Source organism: Oncorhynchus mykiss, chromosome 18, assembly GCF_057628025.1.
Source record: "Oncorhynchus mykiss isolate SJ-2025 chromosome 18, ASM5762802v1, whole genome shotgun sequence".
In the NCBI taxonomy this organism is placed as follows: Eukaryota; Metazoa; Chordata; class Actinopteri; order Salmoniformes; family Salmonidae; genus Oncorhynchus; species Oncorhynchus mykiss.
The window spans coordinates 6717501-6740977 of record NC_143039.1 but is presented as its reverse complement, the minus strand read 5'-3'; the positions used below and the strand labels follow the sequence as shown (position 1 = coordinate 6740977).

Here is a 23477-nt window from a genome sequence, read left to right as displayed (position 1 = left end):
ATATACAAACACATATTATTATTATATATTATATACAAACACATATTATTATTATATATTATATACAAACACATATTATTATTATATATTATATACAAACACATATTATTATTATATATTATATACAAACACATATTATTATTATATATTATATACAAACACATATTATTATTATATATTATATACAAACACATATTATTATTATATATTATATACAAACACATATTATTATTATATATTATATACAGAAACACACATTATTATTATTATATTATATACAGATATACACGCCACACAAAACACTGTACAATGCTGTTGACAACAATACGTACATACATTTATGTATGTGGAACCCACAGAATAACCCAGTAGGGCCTTTAGTAATAACCCAGTAGGGCCTTTAGTAATAACCCAGTAGGGCCTTTAGTAATAACCCAGTAAGGCCTTTAGTAATAACCCAGTAGGGCCTTTAGTAATAACCCAGTAGGGCCTTTAGTAATAACCCAGTAGGGCCTTTAGTAATAACCCAGTAGGGCCTTATAGCAGGAATAGCAGGAGATGGAGGTGCTGAAAAAGTTCAACCGTTTTGTTGTTCCCCACCCGACCATGAGACATGTATATCTTCAGCACTGGAAAATATTCATTGTGTGAGTTTGATATCATTTAAAAGCTTACAAACAGGGTTGTCAAAGTATTTTCCTGATTTCCCTTTGTCCATCATCCTGATTTCCCTTTGTCCATCATCCTGATTTCCCTTTGTCCATCATCCTGATTTCCCTTTGTCCATCATCCTGATTTCCCTTTGTCCATCATCCTGATTTCCCTTTGTCCATCATCCTGATTTCCCTTTGTCCATCATCCTGATTTCCCTTTGTCCATCATCCGGATTTCCCTTTGTCCATCATCCTGATTTCCCTTTGTCCATCATCCTGATTTCCCTTTGTCCATCATCCTGATTTCCCTTTGTCCATCATCCGGATTTCCCTTTGTCCATCATCCTGATTTCCCTTTGTCCATCATCCTGATTTCCCTTTGTCCATCATCCTGATTTCCCTTTGTCCATCATCCTGATTTCCCTTTGTCCATCATCCGGATTTCCCTTTGTCCATCATCCTGATTTCCCTTTGTCCATCATCCTGATTTCCCTTTGTCCATCATCCTGATTTCCCTTTGTCCATCATCCTAATTTCCCTTTGTCCATCATCCTGATTTCCCTTTGTCCATCATCCGGATTTCCCTTTGTCCATCATCCTGATTTCCCTTTGTCCATCATCCTGATTTCCCTTTGTCCATCATCCTGATTTCCCTTTGTCCATCATCCTAATTTCCCTTTGTCCATCATCCTGATTTCCCTTTGTCCATCATCCTGAACCAGTATACAACAGTACAGTGGATTGAACACAGGAATATGCCATGTCACAAAATATCCACAAATCAGATTTGATGATTGATCAATTTATTGTCCGTCTGCTTATTTGATTAGAGATGTTTATCTTTCTACGATACGTCTCAGAACATTACACTTCCCATTCAGACCACAACTTAATTCATCAGTCAAATTAAAGATTTAAGTGTTGCTGTTTGTAACTAAAATAACAGTGACAAACTATTTGAATCTTTATACTCATAACTATTCCGCTTTCCCGTCATTACATCTGTAAGCTGTCTGTACATTTTTGGCTCAAAACCATTTCTATTGGATCAAAAACTTGATTTTTTTTTTTTTTTTTAAGTCATTGTTCATGTCCAATAGGATTACTGCTTTATCACCCACGGTCATTTCATCACAGACTGAGACCAGGGAGAGAGAGTTCAGGTCTGATTACGTACCAACATGGAGGTCCGTTCTCCACTGGTGACACACATTCAGCAGCAACATTAGTCTGGTCTCTTATGTCAAGGACACTGCGCCAATAATGTCCTCTTATCTCCGTGCCATCTATTCTGTCCCATCTTCATAATGTCCTCTTATCTCCGTGCCATCTATTCTGTCCCATCTTCATAATGTCCTCTTATCTCCGTGCCATCTATTCTGTCCCATCTTCATAATGTCCTCTTATCTCCGTGCCATCTATTCTGTCCCATCTTCATAATGTCCTCTTATCTCCGTGCCATCTATTCTGTCCCATCTTCATAATGTCCTCTTATCTCCGTGCCATCTATTCTGTCCCATCTTCATAATGCCATCTATTCTGTCCCATCTTCATAATGTCCTCTTATCTCCGTGCCATCTATTCTGTTACATCTTCATAATGTCCTCTTATCTCCGTGCCATCTATTCTGTTACATCTTCATAATGTCCTCTTTTCTCCGTGCCATCTATTCTGTCCCATCTTCATAATGCCATCTATTCTGTCCCATCTTCATAATGTCCTCTTATCTCCGTGCCATCTATTCTGTCCCATCTTCATAATGTCCTCTTATCTCCGTGCCATCTATTCTGTCCCATCTTCATAATGTCCTCTTATTTTAACCTTTATTTAACGAGGCAAGTCAGCTTATTAAGAACAAATTCTTATTTACAATGACGGCCTACCGGGGAACAGTGGGTTTAGCTGCCTGGTTCAGGGGGCAGAACGACAGATTTTTTTACCTTATCAGCTCGGGGGATCCGATCTTGCAACCTTTCGTTTACTAGTCTAACGCTCTAAGCACTAGGCTACCCTGCCACCCCTATAGATGGCATTATCTCTATGCCATCTATTCTGTTCCATCTCCATAACTCACCTGGCCGTGATGGGGATCAAATTAAAGTAGTTAAATAGCAAACTAGTCAAAATGTGTATTTCAGTCGCCGTCATTTCAGTCCTCTCTTTAGTCTCTTTACGTTCTGGGGTTCAAGGTCCGGGGTTTAGTCCAGGGTCTCGTGGTTGGGGCTGTCTTCGGGACTCGAGTCCTCCTCAGCCAGAGTGTCTCTGCGGGTGAACGTAGCCGCCAGTTGAACGCTGAGCCGTGGTTTGACAGGCGCCATCTCAGACAGCACGATGGTGTTACGGTTGACCAACGTGGTCTTGTCCATGTTCTCTATGCTGTGCTGGGCCAACACCGCGTCCAGGAAGTCATACTTGGGCAACAACTTGCCGCTCTCAAACAGATACTTGGCCAGGTAGGAGAAAGCCACGTTGCCCAGGAAGGAGGCCAACATGGAGACGGTCTTAAACGGGAACTTCTGCACCACGATGTGTTCCACCTCTCCAGTCAGATGATGGATCCGGTCCTCTATCTGCCAGCCGGGGTAGTAGATGAAGGGGGGTAGTGAAAGGTAGGGTTCCCCTCCTCCGATCCTCAGGATCAGACCAAAGACGTAAGCAGCAACGGAGCCGTACGTGTTGGTTCCCTTGACGAAGAGAACGGAGATGAGCTGAGGGAAGATGATAACGTAGACCAGGTCGGAGCTCAGGTACCACAGCCCGTACACCGTCCCCGTTAGCAACGCCATCGCCGTGGCCAGGCCGCCGAACACAAAGATGGTGACACGCATCACCCACACGATCTCGGTGTCCGATGCCTGGGGGGAAGGGGGGGTACAACGTTACACACACACAACAACACCGAGAACAGTGGCTCAACTGCTCCTATGATGTTCAGATGTTTTGTGAACAGGATGTAGTAAGTGGTGTTTTTTTTAGTCCCGCCCCCTTCCCAACTCACCGATTGGCGGAAAGCCAGCTGGTAGATGTTCCGAGCGAACATGGAGCTAGCTGATAGGATGGAGGAGTCGGCAGATGACATCACGGCAGCAGAGACCGCCCCCAGGCCGAAGAAGGAGACGAAGGGAGGACAGAGGTACTGGAGGACTATGGGTAATATCATGTCTGCCTGGTCCCTCTCCTTGGGAGGTACAGGTCCATACGCCGTCTGGTTCCAGTCTGAGGAACACAACATATCATTTAGAACCTGGAACCACAGCTGAATCTAAAGGCCTCCCTTTCTCTGGTTCTAGTCTGAGGAACATGAGGAACAGTACACACAACAGTCAAGAACCCAGAACCAAGAACTTAGAACGTAGACAGTGGTCAAACTAAGGAACCTACTGAAGAACTACAACTGTGGAAGAAGAGCGGTCAAAGGAACCCACTAAAGAACTACAACTGTGGAAGAAGAGTGGTCAAAGGAACCCAAAAAAGAACTACAACTGTGGAAGAAGAGCGGTCAAAGGAACCCACTAAAGAACTACAACTGTGGAAGAAGAGCGGTCAAAGGAACCCACTAAAGAACTACAACTGTGGAAGAAGAGCGGTCAAAGGAACCCACTAAAGAACTACAACTGTGGAAGAACAGAGGTCAAAGGAACCTACTAAAGAACTACAACTGTGGAAGAAGAGCAGTCAAAGGAACCTACTAAAGAACTACAACTAACGTAGCATTTCACCTCCCATCACTGGACGTAGTCCTACTGTAACCATATATCACCCCTTAACGTAGCATTTTACCTCACGTAGTCCTACTGTAACTATATATCATCCCTTAACGTAGCATTTCACCTCCCATCACTGGACGTAGTCCTACTGTAACCATATATCACCCCTTAACGTAGCATTTTACCTCACGTAGTCCTACTGTAACTATATATCATCCCTTAACGTAGCATTTCACCTCCCGTCACTGGACGTAGTCCTACTGTAACTATATATCAACCCTTAACGTAGCATTTCACCTCACGTAGTACTGTAACTATATATCATTCCTTAACGTAGCATTTCACCTCCCGTCACTGGACGTAGTCCTACTGTAACTATATATCACCCCTTAACGTAGCATTTCACCTCCCGTAGTCCTACTGTAACTATATATCGCCCCTTAACGTAGCATTTCACCTCACGTAGTCCTACTGTAACTACATATCACCCCTTTATGTATCATTTCACCTCCCATCACTGGACGTAGTCCTACTGTAACTATATATCACCCCTTAACGTAGCATTTTACCTCACGTAGTCCTACTGTAACTATATATCATCCCTTAACGTAGCATTTCACCTCCCGTCGCTGGACGTAGTCCTACTGTAACTATATATCAACCCTTAACGTAGCATTTCACCTCACGTAGTACTGTAACTATATATCACCCCTTAACGTAGCATTTCACCTCCCGTAGTCCTACTGTAACTATATATCGCCCCTTAACGTAGCATTTCACCTCACGTAGTCCTACTGTAACTACATATCACCCCTTTATGTATCATTTCACCTCCCATCACTGGACGTAGTCCTACTGTAACTATATATCACCCCTTAACGTAGCATTTTACCTCACGTAGTCCTACTGTAACTATATATCATCCCTTAACGTAGCATTTCACCTCCCGTCGCTGGACGTAGTCCTACTGTAACTATATATCAACCCTTAACGTAGCATTTCACCTCACGTAGTACTGTAACTATATATCACCCCATAACGTAGCATTTCACCTCACGTAGTCCTACTGCAACTATATATCACCCCTTAACGTAGCATTTCACCTCACGTAGTCCTACTGTAACTATATATCAGCCCTTAACGTATAATTTCACCTCCCATCACTGGACGTAGTCCTACTGTAACTATATATCACCCCTTAACGTAGCATTTTACCTCACGTAGTCCTACTGTAACTATATATCAACCCTTAACGTAGCATTTCACCTCCCATCACTGGACGTAGTCCTACTGTAACTATATATCATCCCTTAATGTAGCATTTCACCTCCCGTCACTGGACGTAGTCTTACTGTAACGATATATCACCCCTTAACGTAGCATTTCACCTCACGTAGTACTGTAACTATATATCATCCCTTAACGTAGCATTTCACCTCCCGTCACTGGATGTAGTCTTACTGTAACTATATATCACCCCTTAACGTAGCATTTCACCTCCCGTCACTGGCCGTAGTCTTACTGTAACTATATATCACCCCTTAACGTAGCATTTCACCTCCCATTCCCGACTGAGTGTACAGACAGTGATTCAGCAGGACTTTGATGCTGGAGTTAAAACCTGGAGATCAAAACTAATTCAGTCCCTTCTGCTTCTCCTCAGATGTAATATTTACAAAGTTCACAGTAGTAAACGGAGAGATGCAGAGAGAGAGAGAGAGAGGGAGGGGGAGAGAGAGCGAGAGAGAGAGAGAGAGACAGAGAAGAAGGGAGGGGGAGAGAGACAGAGAGAGACGGAGAGAGACTGAGAGAGAAAGAGACAGAGAGAGAGAGAGACAGAGAGAGCGGGAGGGGGAGAGAGAAAGAGACAGAGAGAGAGAGAGAGAGAGAGAGAAGTTGAGAACGATCCTCCATAATGGATGAAGGGACCAGCTGCTGATGTTTTTTAGGAGCTTTCCAGAGATGTGAGGGGAACATGGTTACACCCTGAGGTGTCCCCCGGACCCCCTCCCCCCCCAACGCCCAGCAGGGGGACATACCTCTGGAATATGTGTCATCATTAGGCTACCAGATGAGGAACTCTCAATCAGACGTTTGGGAATGTTAGGAAAACAACTAACAACTGTAGATCAACCAACACGACAGAATGACATGTCCTAGTTAGAACCGCTCATACATAGAGGAACTGTACCCCAGGTGTGTGTGTGTGTGTGTGTGTGTCTGCGTGTCTCACCTGTGGAGGCCCCTATAGCCCCGATCATTACTGAGGGCACGGCCATGACCAGGCACCCTGCAGCGGCGATGAACGAGAGCACCTGGGCGTACGTAGCTGAAGAGGCAGAGAGAACCCGTTGAAAATATACCTGCCAGGGAATCCCCCCCAACATCTAGAACACAGAGAGGAGATAGTGAATTAATCTAGAACACAGAGAGGAGATAGTGAATTAATCTAGAATGGAAAGAGGAGATAGTGAATTCAACAGTAAGTATCATTGCAATCAGAACATAATCACTACTCCTTAAACAGTAAATATTCTGTCTGCTGGAGTATCAGAACCAGTCTTATCCAGAACCAGTCCTATCCAGACCCAGTCCTATCCAGAACCAGACCCAGTCCTATCCAGACCCTGTCCTATCCAGAACCAGTCCTATCCAGTACTGTACGTACCAGCAGACAGAAGTTGACTATCCAGAACCAGTCCTATCCAGACCCTGTCCTATCCAGAACCAGTCCTATCCAGTACTGCACGTACCAGCAGACAGAACCAGTCTTATCCAGACCCAGTCCTATCCTGACCCAGTTCTATCCAGACCCAGTCCTATCCAGACCCAGTCCTAGCCAGACCCAGTCCTATCCAGAACCAGTCCTATCCAGACCCAGTCCTTTCCAGAACCAGTCATATCCAGTACTGCACGTACCAGCAGACAGAACCAGTCTTATCCAGACCCAGTCCTATCCTGACCCAGTTCTATCCATAACCAGACCCAGTCCTATCCAGAACCAGTCCTATCCAGACCCAGTCCTATCCAGAACCAGTCCTATCCAGTACTGTACGTACCAGCAGACAGAAGTTGTCTATCCAGACCCAGTCCTATCCAGAACCAGTCCTATCCAGACCCAGTCCTATCCAGAACCAGTCCTATCCAGTACTGTACGTACCAGCAGACAGAACCAGTCCTATCCAGAACCAGTCCTATCCAGAACCAGTCCTATCCAGAACCAGATCCAGTCCTATCCAGATCCAGTCCTATCTATATCCAGTCCTATCTAGACCCAGTCCTAACCAGACCCAGTCCTATCCAGAACCAGACCCAGTCCTATCCAGACCCAGTCCTATCCAGACCCAGTCCTATCCAGTACTGTACGTACCAGCAGACAGAAGTTGTCTATCCAGACCCAGGCGTCTTCTCTCTTGATGTTTCCCTTCCAGGGAGCTTGGTAGATCTCCTTCACTGCACTGATCTTGATGTCAGACACCGCTGGGTTGCTCAGAGCGAACGGTACTGAAACCCACTGACACAGAGGCAGAGACAACATCAACCCTGGGTCAAACACACACTGCTACAGCCGGAATGTCACGTTTTAAATAGTTGTAGAAATATAGAATCATGTTTTTAATAGTTGTAGAAATATAGAATCATGTTTTTAATAGTTGTAGATATATAGAATCATGTTTTTAATAGTTGTAGATATATAGAACCATGTTTTTAACAGTAAGAGTTGTGCCTATTCCTTCTCAAATCCTTTCAAATGTTTCAGCTACAATGGAACCCAACAGAATGGTCCCAAAAGTACAAACTCCCTAGCCAAATGAAGTCCAGCTGAAATAAGTGGTCCGGGCCGAGTGTCTCACCAGTCCCAGGAAGATACAGAAGAGTTGCACCACGTCGGTGTAGGCTACAGAATACAGACCTCCGACTAGCGTGTAGAAGATCGCAATACAGGCAGAGATCACCACAGACATCTTGATGTTTATGTCTATGATCACACTCAGCGTGGCTCCTAGAGGATCAGACAGACAGGGACCTGGTCAGAGATAGTAACAACACAGACAGAGATCACCACAGACATCTTGATGTTTATGTCTATGATCACACTCAGCGTGGCTCCTAGAGGAACAGACAGACCTGGTCAGAGATAGTAACAACACAGACAGAGATCACCACAGACATCTTGATGTTTATGTCTATGATCACACTCAGTGTGGCTCCTAGAGGATCAGACAGACCTGGTCAGAGATAGTAACAACACAGACAGAGATCACCACAGACATCTTGATGTTTATGTCTATGATCACACTCAGCGTGGCTCCTAGAGGATCAGACAGACCTGGTCAGAGATAGTAACAACACAGACAGAGATCACCACTGTGCTGTAATATCATTGATAATAACTTACCCAGAGCAGATAAAATGGCCGCCGACCAGAAGATCTCTCCCATTAGAGCAGGTATGAAGAGCAGACCACCCATCCTCTTCCCATACTTCTGCTGGAAAGGGTCCAGCATGGTGACATAACCTCTGGAGCGCATGGGCTTGGCGAAGAACAGACCCCCTGCACACGGCAAGCATGTTGGCAGGTTTAATAAACGCACAGGATATTGGGGATTTTCAGAGGAATGTCAAATATATGATGGATTATTTCACAAGTCTACGTTATTAAGTTTTATATTCCAAACTGTAGTCTATTGTACGGTGCATTTGAAAAGTATTCAGACCCCTTGACTTTTTCCACATTTTGTTACCTTGTTCTAAAATTGTTTTTTTTTTAATTACCCTCATCACTCTATGCACAATACCCCTATAATGACATCACAATACCCCATAATGACATCACAATACCCCATAATGACAAAGCGAAAACCGTTTTTCAGAAATGTTTGCAAATGTATTAAAAATAAAAAACAGAAATACCTTATTGACATAAGTATTCAGACCCTTTGCTATGAGACTATATTGAGCTCAGGTCCATCCTGTTTCCATTGATCGTCCTTGAGATGTTTCAACAACTTGATTGGAGTCCACCTGTTGTAAATTCTATTGATTGGACATGATTTGGAAAGGCACACAGCTGTCTATATAAGGTCCTACAGTTGACAGTGCATGTCAGAGCAAAAAACAAGCCATGAAGTTGAAGAAATTGTCGTTTGAGCGCCGAGACAGGATTGAGTCGAAGTACAGATCTAGGGAAGGGTACCAAAAAATGTCTGTAGCATCGAAGGTCCCCAAGAACATCATTCTTAAATGGAAGAAGTTTGGATCCACCAAGACTCTTCCTAGAGCTGGCCACCCGGCCAAACTGAGCAATCGGGGGAGAAGGGCCTTGGTCAGGGAGGTGACCAAGAACCTGATGGTCTCTCTGACAGAGTTCCAGAGTTCCTCTGTGGAGATGGGAAAACCTTCCAGAAGGACAACCATCTCTGCAGCACTCCACCAATCAGGCCTTTATGGTGGAGTGGCCAGATAGAAGCCACTCCTTAGTAAAAGGCACATGACAGCCCGCTTGGAGTTTGTCAAAAGGCACCTAAAGGACTCTCAGACCATGAGAAACAAGATTCTCTGGTCTGATGAAACCAAGATTGAACTCTTTGGCCTGAATGCCAAGCGTCACGTCTGGAGGAAACCTGGCACCATCCCTACGGTGAAGCATGGTGGTGGCAGCATCATGCTGTGTGGATGTTTTTCAACGGCAGGGACTGGGAGACTAGTCAGGATCGAGGCAAAGCTGAACTGAGCAAAGTACAGAGATCCTTGATGAAAACCTGCTCCAGAGCGCTCAGGACCTCAGACTGGGGCGAAGGTTCACCTTCCAACAGGACAACAACCCAAAGCAAACAGCCAAGACTACGCAGGAGCGGCTTCGGGACAAGTCTCTGAATGTCCTTGAGTTGCCCAGCCAGAGCCCTGACAATTTAATCCATTTTAGAATAAGGCTGTAAGGTAACAGAATTCAAGGGGTCTGAATAGTTCCCGAACGCACTGTTTATTATTAACGAGATGACTCACCTACGACTAGACTTAGCGCATATCCAAAAGGCGCTTGTGCCCAAGCCAAGCCGTAACCAGGAAGATATACGTACTCCGCCGTTCCGTTGATGTATCCGCCACCAACCCAGGTCGCTGCAATGACAACAACTAAACATAAATGTTCAGCCTACAGTAATTCACAGAGTCAAATCATGATTTACCCGATGCGTGTCAATCCAAACGACAAGGTGACAACATTCCGCGCATAAGAATTATGCTTGAAAATGGTCTGATCATTAGTTTCTTCACGGAATAATGTATTTTTTAAAAATCTGTAAACTATGATAAATAAAATATGTAAAGTAAAGCTGTTCAATGCTCCAATTCAAAATGTTAGTTAGTGTCTTTAGTTAAACGCCTTTCCCCTAACCATCGAGCATGAGTTATCAAATTGAAGTAGCCTATACATTTTTTACAACCGGTTTTTATATTAATCAAGTAAAACATTTTTTAAAAAAGGGTATAGTCCTACAACATTCTGTTAGTAAACTTTCAGAATCACCTTTATTTAGAAATCAACTTACAAATAGAACATCGACTGGCCTATCTCAATCATTCACACAATGAAACTCACCGGTCATGGTAAAACCACCAACAAATAAACCAATGTCCCTTCCACCAACCATGATGGTTTCACTGCGGTCTGTGCCCTCCGCCTCCCCGGCGTGTTTGTTCTTCCACGCTGCCCAGATCCCCACCGCAAGGATCAGAACGTAGAAGAGGGCGATCGCCGCCAGTCCCTCCACGTGGATACCGGTCATCTTGTCTTGTTTTTAGCTCGAGTTGAGCCGCGTGTCTTCGCTAGAAACCGGGTGGCATTGAGACCTGCGTGGATGGGGTGAGGAGAGAAAGTGGGCATTGAATTGAGTGGCAGTGAAGGGATGAATGAAATAGACTAAAAGACAAAATAAAGACCAAACATTATACTTGTAATTATATTTTCGTTAGATTTATTTTATTACTATTTTATAACATCAGAAATAAGACAACAGTCTTCACTTTTTAAATCCCCGACTAGTTTCCACAGTCTCTATGTATGTGCGTAAAAAAGCCCATTACGCACAACCGTCAGACAGTCCGTGGAGCTGTTGAGGCGTTAACGGGCTTCTTCTTCTGATGGGAGAGTTGCTACATCACTACAAACATCTTTTGTATTTAAAATATCAAATGTGTCCTTTTTAAACACAACCCTCCTCAAATCGGACAATGATGATACAGACTGTATCTGGAGCAATGGTAAAACACATGTATAACGATATAGACTGATTTACTTTACAATGATGTAGAGATTCCTTTACGTGGTCTAACATGTCTTCAGCAACAACAACAACAACAACATGAGAAAATAGACAAGTTACCTGAAATGTCTTTTTTACCCGACACTTGAGGTGAACGCCGCTTCTCAACGAGCTGGTGTACAGACAGACACTGGCCAGTGCGTTATCCTCCGGTACCCTGCTTGAAAACGAAGTAATGATCGACTAAGAGCTACGTGCTGAGATCGTCCCTCCGGGTGACTTTTAATAAGAGACCCAGGTGGCGTCAGACGTCCGGTGTTCACGCGCGTCAGAGAGAGAAAAGGGAACATCTTTTTTGATGAGAATAATGAGCACGAGAAACGTCACTGGGTTTTTCCTGCCGCTGCTCGTGGTGTACGCAAGTGTATGAGAGAGAGGAAGAGAGAGAGATATAAAAAAGAGCGAGAGAGAGAGAGAGAGAGAGAGAAGAGAGAGAGATAAAAAAAAGAGCGAGAGAGTCCACTGTGACTGACCCAAACATTAAGGAAAGCTTTGACTATATACAGACTCGGTGAGCATAGCCTTGCTATTGAGAAAAGCCGCCGTAGGCAGACATGGCTCTCAAGGAAGACAGGCTATGTGCTCACTTCCCAAAAAATGAGGTGGAAACTGAGCTGCACTTCCTAACCTCCTGCCCAATGTATGACCATGTTAGAGAGACATATTTCCCTCAGATTACACAGATCCACAAAGAATTAGAAAACACATCCAATTTTGATGAACTCCCATATCTACTGGGTGAATGGTCGCTGTCCATGGTGCTGAACAATTATCGCTGTTGTGATTTTTTTCATTTAACTTGACAAGTCAGGTAAGGAAAAAATTATAATTTACAATTACGGCCTAGGAACAGGTGGTTAACTGGTCTAGGAACAGTGGTTTAACTGGTCTAGTGGGTTAACTGGTCTAGGAACAGGTGGTTAACTGGTCTAGGAACAGGTGGTTAACTGGTCTAGGAACAGTGGGTTAACTGGTCTAGGAACAGGTGGTTAACTGGTCTAGGAACAGGTGGTTAACTGGTCTAGGAACAGGTGGTTAAACTGGTCTAGGAACAGTGGTTTAACTGGTCTAGTGGGTTAACTGGTCTAGGAACAGGTGGTTAACTGGTCTAGGAACAGGTGGTTAAACTGGTCTAGGAACAGTGGGTTAACTGGTCTAGGAACAGTGGGTTAACTGGTCTAGGAACAGGTGGTTAACTGGTCTAGGAACAGGTGGTTAACTGGTCTAGGAAAAGTGGGTTAACTGGTCTAGTGGGTTAACTGGTCTAGGAACAGGTGGTTAACTGGTCTAGGAACAGTGGGTTAACTGGTCTAGTGGGTTAACTGGTCTAGGAACAGTGGGTTAGCTGGTCCAGGAACAGGTGGTTAACTGGTCTAGGAACAGTGGGTTAACTGGTCTAGGAACAGGTGGTTAACTGGTCTAGGAACCGTGGGTTAACTGGTCTAGGAACCGTGGGTTAACTGGTCTAGGAACCAGTGGCTAACTGGTCTAGGAACAGGTGGTTAACTGGTCTAGGAACAGTGGGTTAACTGGTCTAGGAACAGGTGGTTAACTGGCCTAGGAACAGTGGGTTAACTGGTCTAGGAACAGTGGGTTAACTGGTCTAGGAACAGTGGATTAACTGGTCTAGGAACAGGCGGTTAACTGGCCTAGGAACAGGTGGTTAACTGGTCTAGGAACAGGTGGTTAAACTGGTCTAGGAACAGTGGATTAACTGGTCTAGGAACAGGCGGTTAACTGGCCTAGGAACAGGTGGTTCACTCGAACCACTAGGCTACCTGCCTCCTCTACACTCTAACCACTAGGCTACCTGCCTCCTCTACACTCTAACCACTAGGCTACCTGCCTCCTCTACACTCTAACCACTAGACTACCTGCCTCCTCTACACTCAAACCACTAGGCTACCTGCCTCCTCTACACTCTAACCACTAGGCTACCTGCCTCCTCTACACTCTAACCACTAGGCTACCTGCCGCCTCTACACTCTAACCACTAGGCTACCTGCCACCTCTACACTCTAACCACTAGGCTACCTGCCTCCTCTACACTCTAACCACTAGGCTACCTGTCTCCTCTACACTCTAACCACTAGACTACCTGCCTCCTCTACACTCTAACCACTAGGCTACCTGCCGCCTCTACACTCTATCCACTAGGCTACCTGCCACCTCTACACTCTAACCACTAGGCTACCTGCCTCCTCTACACTCTAACCACTAGGCTACCTGCCTCCTCTACACTCTAACCACTAGGCTACCTGCCAACTCTACACTCTAACCACTAGGCTACCTGCCTCCTATACACTCTAACCACTAGGCTACCTGCCTCCTCTACACTCTAACCACTAGGCTACCTGCCGCCTCTACACTCTAACCACTAGGCTACCTGCCTCTTCTACACTCTAACCACTAGGCTACCTGCCTCCTCTACACTCTAACCACTAGGCTACCTGCCTCCTCTACACTCTAACCACTAGGCTACCTGCCTCCTCTACACTCTAACCACTAGGCTACCTGCCTCCTCTACAACCTAACCACTAGACTACCTACCTCCTCTACACTCTAACCACTAGGCTACCTGCCTCCTCTACACTCTAACCACTAGACTACCTGCCTCCTCTACACTCTAACCACTAGACTACCTGCCTCCTCTACACTCTAACCACTAGGCTACCTGCCTCCTCTACACTCTAACCACTAGACTACCTGCCTCCTCTACACTCTAACCACTAGGCTACCTGCCTCCTCTACACTCTAACCACTAGGCTACCTGCCACCTCTACACTCTAACCACTAGGCTACCTGCCTCCTCTGCACTCTAACCACTAGGCTACCTGCCGCCCCTACACTCTAACCACTAGGCTACATGCCACCTCTACACTCAAACCACTAGGCTACCTGCCTCCTCTACACTCTAACCACTAGGCTACCTGCCTCCTCTACACTCTAACCACTAGGCTACCTGCCGCCTCTACACTCTAACCACTAGGCTACCTGCCACCTCTACACTCTAACCACTAGGCTACCTGCCTCCTCTACACTCTAACCACTAGGCTACCTGCCTCCTCTACACTCTAACCACTAGACTACCTGCCTCCTCTACACTCTAACCACTAGGCTACCTGCCGCCTCTACACTCTATCCACTAGGCTACCTGCCACCTCTACACTCTAACCACTAGGCTACCTGCCTCCTCTACACTCTAACCACTAGGCTACCTGCCTCCTCTACACTCTAACCACTAGGCTACCTGCCAACTCTACACTCTAACCACTAGGCTACCTGCCTCCTATACACTCTAACCACTAGGCTACCTGCCTCCTCTACACTCTAACCACTAGGCTACCTGCCGCCTCTACACTCTAACCACTAGGCTACCTGCCTCTTCTACACTCTAACCACTAGGCTACCTGCCTCCTCTACACTCTAACCACTAGGCTACCTGCCTCCTCTACACTCTAACCACTAGGCTACCTGCCTCCTCTACACTCTAACCACTAGGCTACCTGCCTCCTCTACACTCTAACCACTAGGCTACCTGCCTCCTCTACACTCTAACCACCAGACTACCTGCCTCCTCTACACTCTAACCACTAGACTATCTACCTCCTCTACACTCTAACCACTAGGCTACCTGCCTCCTCTACACTCTAACCACTAGGCTACCTGCCTCCTCTACACTCTAACCACTAGGCTACCTGCCTCCTCTACACTCTAACCACTAGACTACCTGACTCCTCTACACTCTAACCACTAGGCTACCTGCCTCCTCTACACTCTAACCACTAGACTACCTGCCTCCTCTACACTCTAACCACTAGGCTACCTGCCGCCTCTACACTCTAACCACTAGACTATCTACCTCCTCTACACTCTAACCACTAGGCTACCTGCCTCCTCTACACTCTAACCACTAGACTACCTGCCTCCTCTACACTCTAACCACTAGACTACCTGCCTCCTCTACACTCTAACCACTAGGCTACCTACCTCCTCTACACTCTAACCACTAGACTACCTGCCTCCTCTACACTCTAACCACTAGGCTACCTGCCTCCTCTACACTCTAACCACTAGGCTACCTGCCTCCTCTACACTCTAACCACTAGGCTACCTGCCTCCTCTACACTCTAACCACTAGGCTACCTGCCACCTCTACACTCTAACCACTAGGCTACCTGCCTCCTCTACACTCTAACCACTAGTCTACCTGCCACCTCTACACTCTAACCACTAGACTACCTGCCGCCTCTACACTCTAACCACTAGACTACCAGCCTCCTCTACACTCTAACCACTAGGCTACCTCCTCTACACTCTAACCACTAGGCTACCTGCCTCCTCTACACTCTAACCACTAGACTACCTACCTCCTCTACACTCTAACCACTAGGCTACCTGCCTCCTCTACACTCTAACCACTAGTATACCTGCCTCCTCTACACTCTAACCACTAGACTACCTGCCTCCTCTACACTCTAACCACTAGACTACCAGCCTCCTCTACACTCTAACCACTAGACTACCTGCCTCCTCTACACTCTAACCACTAGACTACCAGCCTCCTCTACACTCTAACCACTAGTATACCTGCCTCCTCTACACTCTAACCACTAGGCTACCGGCTACCTGCCTCCTCTACACTCTAACCACTAGACTACCAGCCTCCTCTACACTCTAACCACTAGACTACCAGCCTCCTCTACACTCTAACCACTAGACTACCTGCCTCCTCTACACTCTAACCACTAGGCTACCTGCCTCCTCTGCACTCTAACCACTAGGCTACCTGCCGCCCCTACACTCTAACCACTAGCCTACCTGCCTCCTCTACACTCTAACCACTAGGCTACCTGCCTCCTCTACACTCTAACCACTAGGCTACCTGCCGCCTCTACACTCTAACCACTAGGCTACCTGCCACCTCTACACTCTAACCACTAGGCTACCTGCCTCCTCTACACTCTAACCACTAGGCTACGTGCCTCCTCTACACTCTAACCACTAGACTACCTGCCTCCTCTACACTCTAACCACTAGGCTACCTGCCGCCTCTACACTCTATCCACTAGGCTACCTGCCACCTCTACACTCTAACCACTAGGCTACCTGCCTCCTCTACACTCTAACCACTAGGCTACCTGCCTCCTCTACACTCTAACCACTAGGCTACCTGCCAACTCTACACTCTAACCACTAGGCTACCTGCCTCCTATACACTCTAACCACTAGGCTACCTGCCTCCTCTACACTCTAACCACTAGGCTACCTGCCGCCTCTACACTCTAACCACTAGGCTACCTGCCTCTTCTACACTCTAACCACTAGGCTACCTGCCTCCTCTACACTCTAACCACTAGGCTACCTGCCTCCTCTACACTCTAACCACTAGGCTACCTGCCTCCTCTACACTCTAACCACTAGGCTACCTGCCTCCTCTACACTCTAACCACTAGGCTACCTGCCTCCTCTACACTCTAACCACCAGACTACCTGCCTCCTCTACACTCTAACCACTAGACTATCTACCTCCTCTACACTCTAACCACTAGGCTACCTGCCTCCTCTACACTCTAACCACTAGGCTACCTGCCTCCTCTACACTCTAACCACTAGGCTACCTGCCTCCTCTACACTCTAACCACTAGACTACCTGCCTCCTCTACACTCTAACCACTAGGCTACCTGCCTCCTCTACACTCTAACCACTAGACTACCTGCCTCCTCTACACTCTAACCACTAGGCTACCTGCCGCCTCTACACTCTAACCACTAGACTATCTACCTCCTCTACACTCTAACCACTAGGCTACCTGCCTCCTCTACACTCTAACCACTAGACTACCTGCCTCCTCTACACTCTAACCACTAGACTACCTGCCTCCTCTACACTCTAACCACTAGGCTACCTACCTCCTCTACACTCTAACCACTAGACTACCTGCCTCCTCTACACTCTAACCACTAGGCTACCTGCCTCCTCTACACTCTAACCACTAGGCTACCTGCCTCCTCTACACTCTAACCACTAGGCTACCTGCCTCCTCTACACTCTAACCACTAGGCTACCTGCCACCTCTACACTCTAACCACTAGGCTACCTGCCTCCTCTACACTCTAACCACTAGGCTACCTGCCACCTCTACACTCTAACCACTAGGCTACCTGCCTCCTCTACACTCTAACCACTAGTCTACCTGCCACCTCTACACTCTAACCACTAGACTACCTGCCGCCTCTACACTCTAACCACTAGACTACCAGCCTCCTCTACACTCTAACCACTAGGCTACCTCCTCTACACTCTAACCACTAGGCTACCTGCCTCCTCTACACTCTAACCACTAGACTACCTACCTCCTCTACACTCTAACCACTAGGCTACCTGCCTCCTCTACACTCTAACCACTAGTATACCTGCCTCCTCTACACTCTAACCACTAGGCTACCTGCCTCCTCTACACTCTAACCACTAGACTACCAGCCTCCTCTACACTCTAACCTCTAGGCTACCTCCTCTACACTCTAACCACTAGGCTACCTGCCTCATCTACACTCTAACCACTAGACTACCTACCTCCTCTACACTCTAACCACTAGGCTACCTGCCTCCTCTACACTCTAACCACTAGTATACCTGCCTCCTCTACACTCTAACCACTAGGCTACCTGCCTCCTCTACACTCTAACCACTAGACTACCAGCCTCCTCTACACTCTAACCACTAGACTACCTGCCTCCTCTACACTCTAACCACTAGACTACCAGCCTCCTCTACACTCTAACCACTAGTATACCTGCCTCCTCTACACTCTAACCACTAGGCTACCTGCCTCCTCTACACTCTAACCACTAGACTACCAGCCTCCTCTACACTCTAACCACTAGACTACCAGCCTCCTCTACACTCTAACCACTAGACTACCTGCCTCCTCTAAACTCTAACCACTAGGCTACCTGCCTCCTCTGCACTCTAACCACTAGGCTACCTGCCGCCCCTACACTCTAACCACTAGGCTACCTGCCTCCTCTACACTCTAACCACTAGGCTACCTGCCTCCTCTACACTCTAACCACTAGGCTACCTGCCGCCTCTACACTCTAACCACTAGGCTACCTGCCACCTCTACACTCTAACCACTAGGCTACCTGCCTCCTCTACACTCTAACCACTAGGCTACCTGCCTCCTATACACTCTAACCACTAGGCTACCTGCCTCCTCTACACTCTAACCACTAGGCTACCTGCCGCCTCTACACTCTAACCACTAGGCTACCTGCCTCTTCTACACTCTAACCACTAGGCTACCTGCCTCCTCTACACTCTAACCACTAGGCTACCTGCCTCCTCTACACTCTAACCACTAGGCTACCTGCCTCCTCTACACTCTAACCACTAGGCTACCTGCCTCCTCTACACTCTAACCACTAGGCTACCTGCCTCCTCTACACTCTAACCACCAGACTACCTGCCTCCTCTACACTCTAACCACTAGACTATCTACCTCCTCTACACTCTAACCACTAGGCTACCTGCCTCCTCTACACTCTAACCACTAGGCTACCTGCCTCCTCTACACTCTAACCACTAGGCTACCTGCCTCCTCTACACTCTAACCACTAGACTACCTGCCTCCTCTACACTCTAACCACTAGGCTACCTGCCTCCTCTACACTCTAACCACTAGACTACCTGCCTCCTCTACACTCTAACCACTAGGCTACCTGCCGCCTCTACACTCTAACCACTAGACTATCTACCTCCTCTACACTCTAACCACTAGGCTACCTGCCTCCTCTACACTCTAACCACTAGACTACCTGCCTCCTCTACACTCTAACCACTAGACTACCTGCCTCCTCTACACTCTAACCACTAGGATATCTACCTCCTCTACACTCTAACCACTAGACTACCTGCCTCCTCTACACTCTAACCACTAGGCTACCTGCCTCCTCTACACTCTAACCACTAGGCTACCTGTCTCCTCTACACTCTAACCACTAGGCTACCTGCCTCCTCTACACTCTAACCACTAGGCTACCTGCCACCTCTACACTCTAACCACTAGGCTACCTGCCTCCTCTACACTCTAACCACTAGTCTACCTGCCACCTCTACACTCTAACCACTAGACTACCTGCCGCCTCTACACTCTAACCACTAGACTACCAGCCTCCTCTACACTCTAACCACTAGGCTACCTCCTCTACACTCTAACCACTAGGCTACCTGCCTCCTCTACACTCTAACCACTAGACTACCTACCTCCTCTACACTCTAACCACTAGGCTACCTGCCTCCTCTACACTCTAACCACTAGTATACCTGCCTCCTCTACACTCTAACCACTAGGCTACCTGCCTCCTCTACACTCTAACCACTAGACTACCAGCCTCCTCTACACTCTAACCACTAGACTACCTGCCTCCTCTACACTCTAACCACTAGACTACCTGCCTCCTCTACACTCTAACCACTAGACTACCAGCCTCCTCTACACTCTAACCACTAGTATACCTGCCTCCTCTACACTCTAACCACTAGGCTACCTGCCTCCTCTACACTCTAACCACTAGACTACCAGCCTCCTCTACACTCTAACCACTAGACTACCTGCCTCCTCTACACTCTAACCACTAGGCTACCTGCCTCCTCTACACTCTAACCACTAGGCTACCTGCCGCCTCTACACTCTAACCACTAGGCTACCTGCCTCTTCTACACTCTAACCACTAGGCTACCTGCCTCCTCTACACTCTAACCACTAGGCTACCTGCCTCCTCTACACTCTAACCACTAGGCTACCTGCCTCCTCTACACTCTAACCACTAGGCTACCTGCCTCCTCTACACTCTAACCACTAGGCTACCTGCCTCCTCTACACTCTAACCACCAGACTACCTGCCTCCTCTACACTCTAACCACTAGACTATCTACCTCCTCTACACTCTAACCACTAGGCTACCTGCCTCCTCTACACTCTAACCACTAGGCTACCTGCCTCCTCTACACTCTAACCACTAGGCTACCTGCCTCCTCTACACTCTAACCACTAGACTACCTGCCTCCTCTACACTCTAACCACTAGGCTACCTGCCTCCTCTACACTCTAACCACTAGACTACCTGCCTCCTCTACACTCTAACCACTAGGCTACCTGCCGCCTCTACACTCTAACCACTAGACTATCTACCTCCTCTACACTCTAACCACTAGGCTACCTGCCTCCTCTACACTCTAACCACTAGACTACCTGCCTCCTCTACACTCTAACCACTAGACTACCTGCCTCCTCTACACTCTAACCACTAGGATATCTACCTCCTCTACACTCTAACCACTAGACTACCTGCCTCCTCTACACTCTAACCACTAGGCTACCTGCCTCCTCTACACTCTAACCACTAGGCTACCTGTCTCCTCTACACTCTAACCACTAGGCTACCTGCCTCCTCTACACTCTAACCACTAGGCTACCTGCCACCTCTACACTCTAACCACTAGGCTACCTGCCTCCTCTACACTCTAACCACTAGTCTACCTGCCACCTCTACACTCTAACCACTAGACTACCTGCCGCCTCTACACTCTAACCACTAGACTACCAGCCTCCTCTACACTCTAACCACTAGGCTACCTCCTCTACACTCTAACCACTAGGCTACCTGCCTCCTCTACACTCTAACCACTAGACTACCTACCTCCTCTACACTCTAACCACTAGGCTACCTGCCTCCTCTACACTCTAACCACTAGTATACCTGCCTCCTCTACACTCTAACCACTAGGCTACCTGCCTCCTCTACACTCTAACCACTAGACTACCAGCCTCCTCTACACTCTAACCACTAGACTACCTGCCTCCTCTACACTCTAACCACTAGACTACCTGCCTCCTCTACACTCTAACCACTAGACTACCAGCCTCCTCTACACTCTAACCACTAGTATACCTGCCTCCTCTACACTCTAACCACTAGGCTACCTGCCTCCTCTACACTCTAACCACTAGACTACCAGCCTCCTCTACACTCTAACCACTAGACTACCTGCCTCCTCTACACTCTAACCACTAGACTACCTGCCTCCTCTACACTCTAACAACTAGACTACCTACCTCCTCTACACTCTAACCACTAGACTACCTGCCTCCTCTACACTCTAACCACTAGGCTACCTGCCTCCTCTACACTCTAACCACTAGACTACCTGCCTCCTCTACACTCTAACCACTAGACTACCTGCCACCTCTACACTCTAACCACTAGGCTACCTGCCTCCTCTACACTCTAACCACTAGGCTACCTGCCTCCTCTACACTCTAACCACTAGACTACCTGCCTCCTCTACACTCTAACCACTAGGCTACCTGCCGCCTCTACACTCTAACCACTAGGCTACCTGCCTCCTCTACACTCTAACCACTAGGCTACCTGCCTCCTCTACACTCTAACCACTAGTCTACCTGCCACCTCGACACTCTAACCACTAGGCTACCTGCCTCCTCTACACTCTAACCACTAGGCTACCTGCCTCCTCTACACTCTAACCACTAGTCTACCTGCCACCTCGACACTCTAACCACTAGGCTACCTGCCTCCTCTACACTCTAACCACTAGACTACCTACCTCCTCTACACTCTAACCACTAGACTACCTGCCTCCTCTACACTCTAACCACTAGACTACCTGCCTCCTCTACACTCTAACCACTAGACTACCTGCCTCCTCTACACTCTAACCACTAGGCTACCTGCCGCCTCTACACTCTAACCACTAGGCTACCTACCTCCTCTACACTCTAACCACTAGGCTACCTGCCTCCTCTACACTCTAACCACTAGACTACCTACCTCCTCTACACTCTAACCACTAGGCTACCTGCCTCCTCTACACTCTAACCACTAGACTACCTGCCTCCTCTACACTCTAACCACTAGGCTACCTGCCGCCTCTACACTCTAACCACTAGACTATCTACCTCCTCTACACTCTAACCACTAGGCTACCTGCCTCCTCTACACTCTAACCACTAGACTACCTGCCTCCTCTACACTCTAACCACTAGACTACCTGCCTCCTCTACACTCTAACCACTAGGCTATCTACCTCCTCTACACTCTAACCACTAGACTACCTACCTCCTCTACACTCTAACCACTAGGCTACCTGCCTCCTCTACACTCTAACCACTAGACTACCTGCCTCCTCTACACTCTAACCACTAGACTATCTACCTCCTCTACACTCTAACCACTAGGCTACCTGCCTCCTCTACACTCTAACCACTAGACTACCTGCCTCCTCTACACTCTAACCACTAGACTACCTGCCTCCTCTACACTCTAACCACTAGGCTATCTACCTCCTCTACACTCTAACCACTAGACTACCTACCTCCTCTACACTCTAACCACTAGGCTACCTACCTCCTCTACACTCTAACCACTAGACTACCTACCTCCTCTACACTCTAACCACTAGACTACCTAACATTCTAACTGAAAGTGTCACATTGTTTATCTCCAAACAGACAGTTCAGACAGTAACTCCTTGAACGGAGTTCAAACCCTAATTGACAGATTCGGACGTGGTTGTTCTCTGAATAGATGAAAACAACAATTTAAATAAAGAAAAGAGGCCTTCGTTTCAGAGAGAAAAAAATAGTGGCCATTTCTCCCGTCTGTTTTGACTGAGCTGTGATTTAATTTAATAATCCAGTCTTGTCCTGGTGTTGAGACGCCTAATTTATCTTTGAGCAACCTGACAGATCTGCAGCAGATCCATA

The 23477-nt window shown here is 47.2% G+C and overlaps 1 protein-coding gene across 1 annotated transcript; it reads right to left on the bottom strand.

Annotated features, from left to right (window-relative positions):
- Positions 1 to 1712: 1712 nt before the first annotated feature.
- Positions 1713 to 12053, bottom strand: LOC110528716 (high-affinity choline transporter 1-like). The gene is made up of 9 exons (XM_090206726.1): positions 11746 to 12053; positions 10962 to 11212; positions 10367 to 10480; positions 8760 to 8915; positions 8215 to 8363; positions 7731 to 7874; positions 6594 to 6747; positions 3652 to 3869; positions 1713 to 3508 (listed from the first exon to the last, which is right to left on the bottom strand). The coding sequence occupies exons 2-9, from the start codon at positions 11146 to 11148 to the stop codon at positions 2852 to 2854; spliced, it is 1779 nt and encodes a 592-aa protein (XP_090062852.1). The 5' UTR covers positions 11149 to 11212; positions 11746 to 12053; the 3' UTR covers positions 1713 to 2851.
- Between the last annotated feature and the right edge of the window lie 11424 nt (positions 12054 to 23477).

Excerpts from the sequence above, each read along its gene's own strand:
- LOC110528716 (XM_090206726.1), bottom strand. The coding sequence starts at position 11,148 with ATGACCGGTATCCACGTGGAGGGACTGGCGGCGATCGCCCTCTTCTAC. Across the intron at positions 6,748-7,730 it reads TAGACAACTTCTGTCTGCTG|ATGTTGGGGGGGATTCCCTG; the intron begins GTACGTACAGTA and ends TCTGTGTTCTAG. Across the intron at positions 3,870-6,593 it reads GGCTATAGGGGCCTCCACAG|ACTGGAACCAGACGGCGTAT; the intron begins GTGAGACACGCA and ends TGTGTTCCTCAG.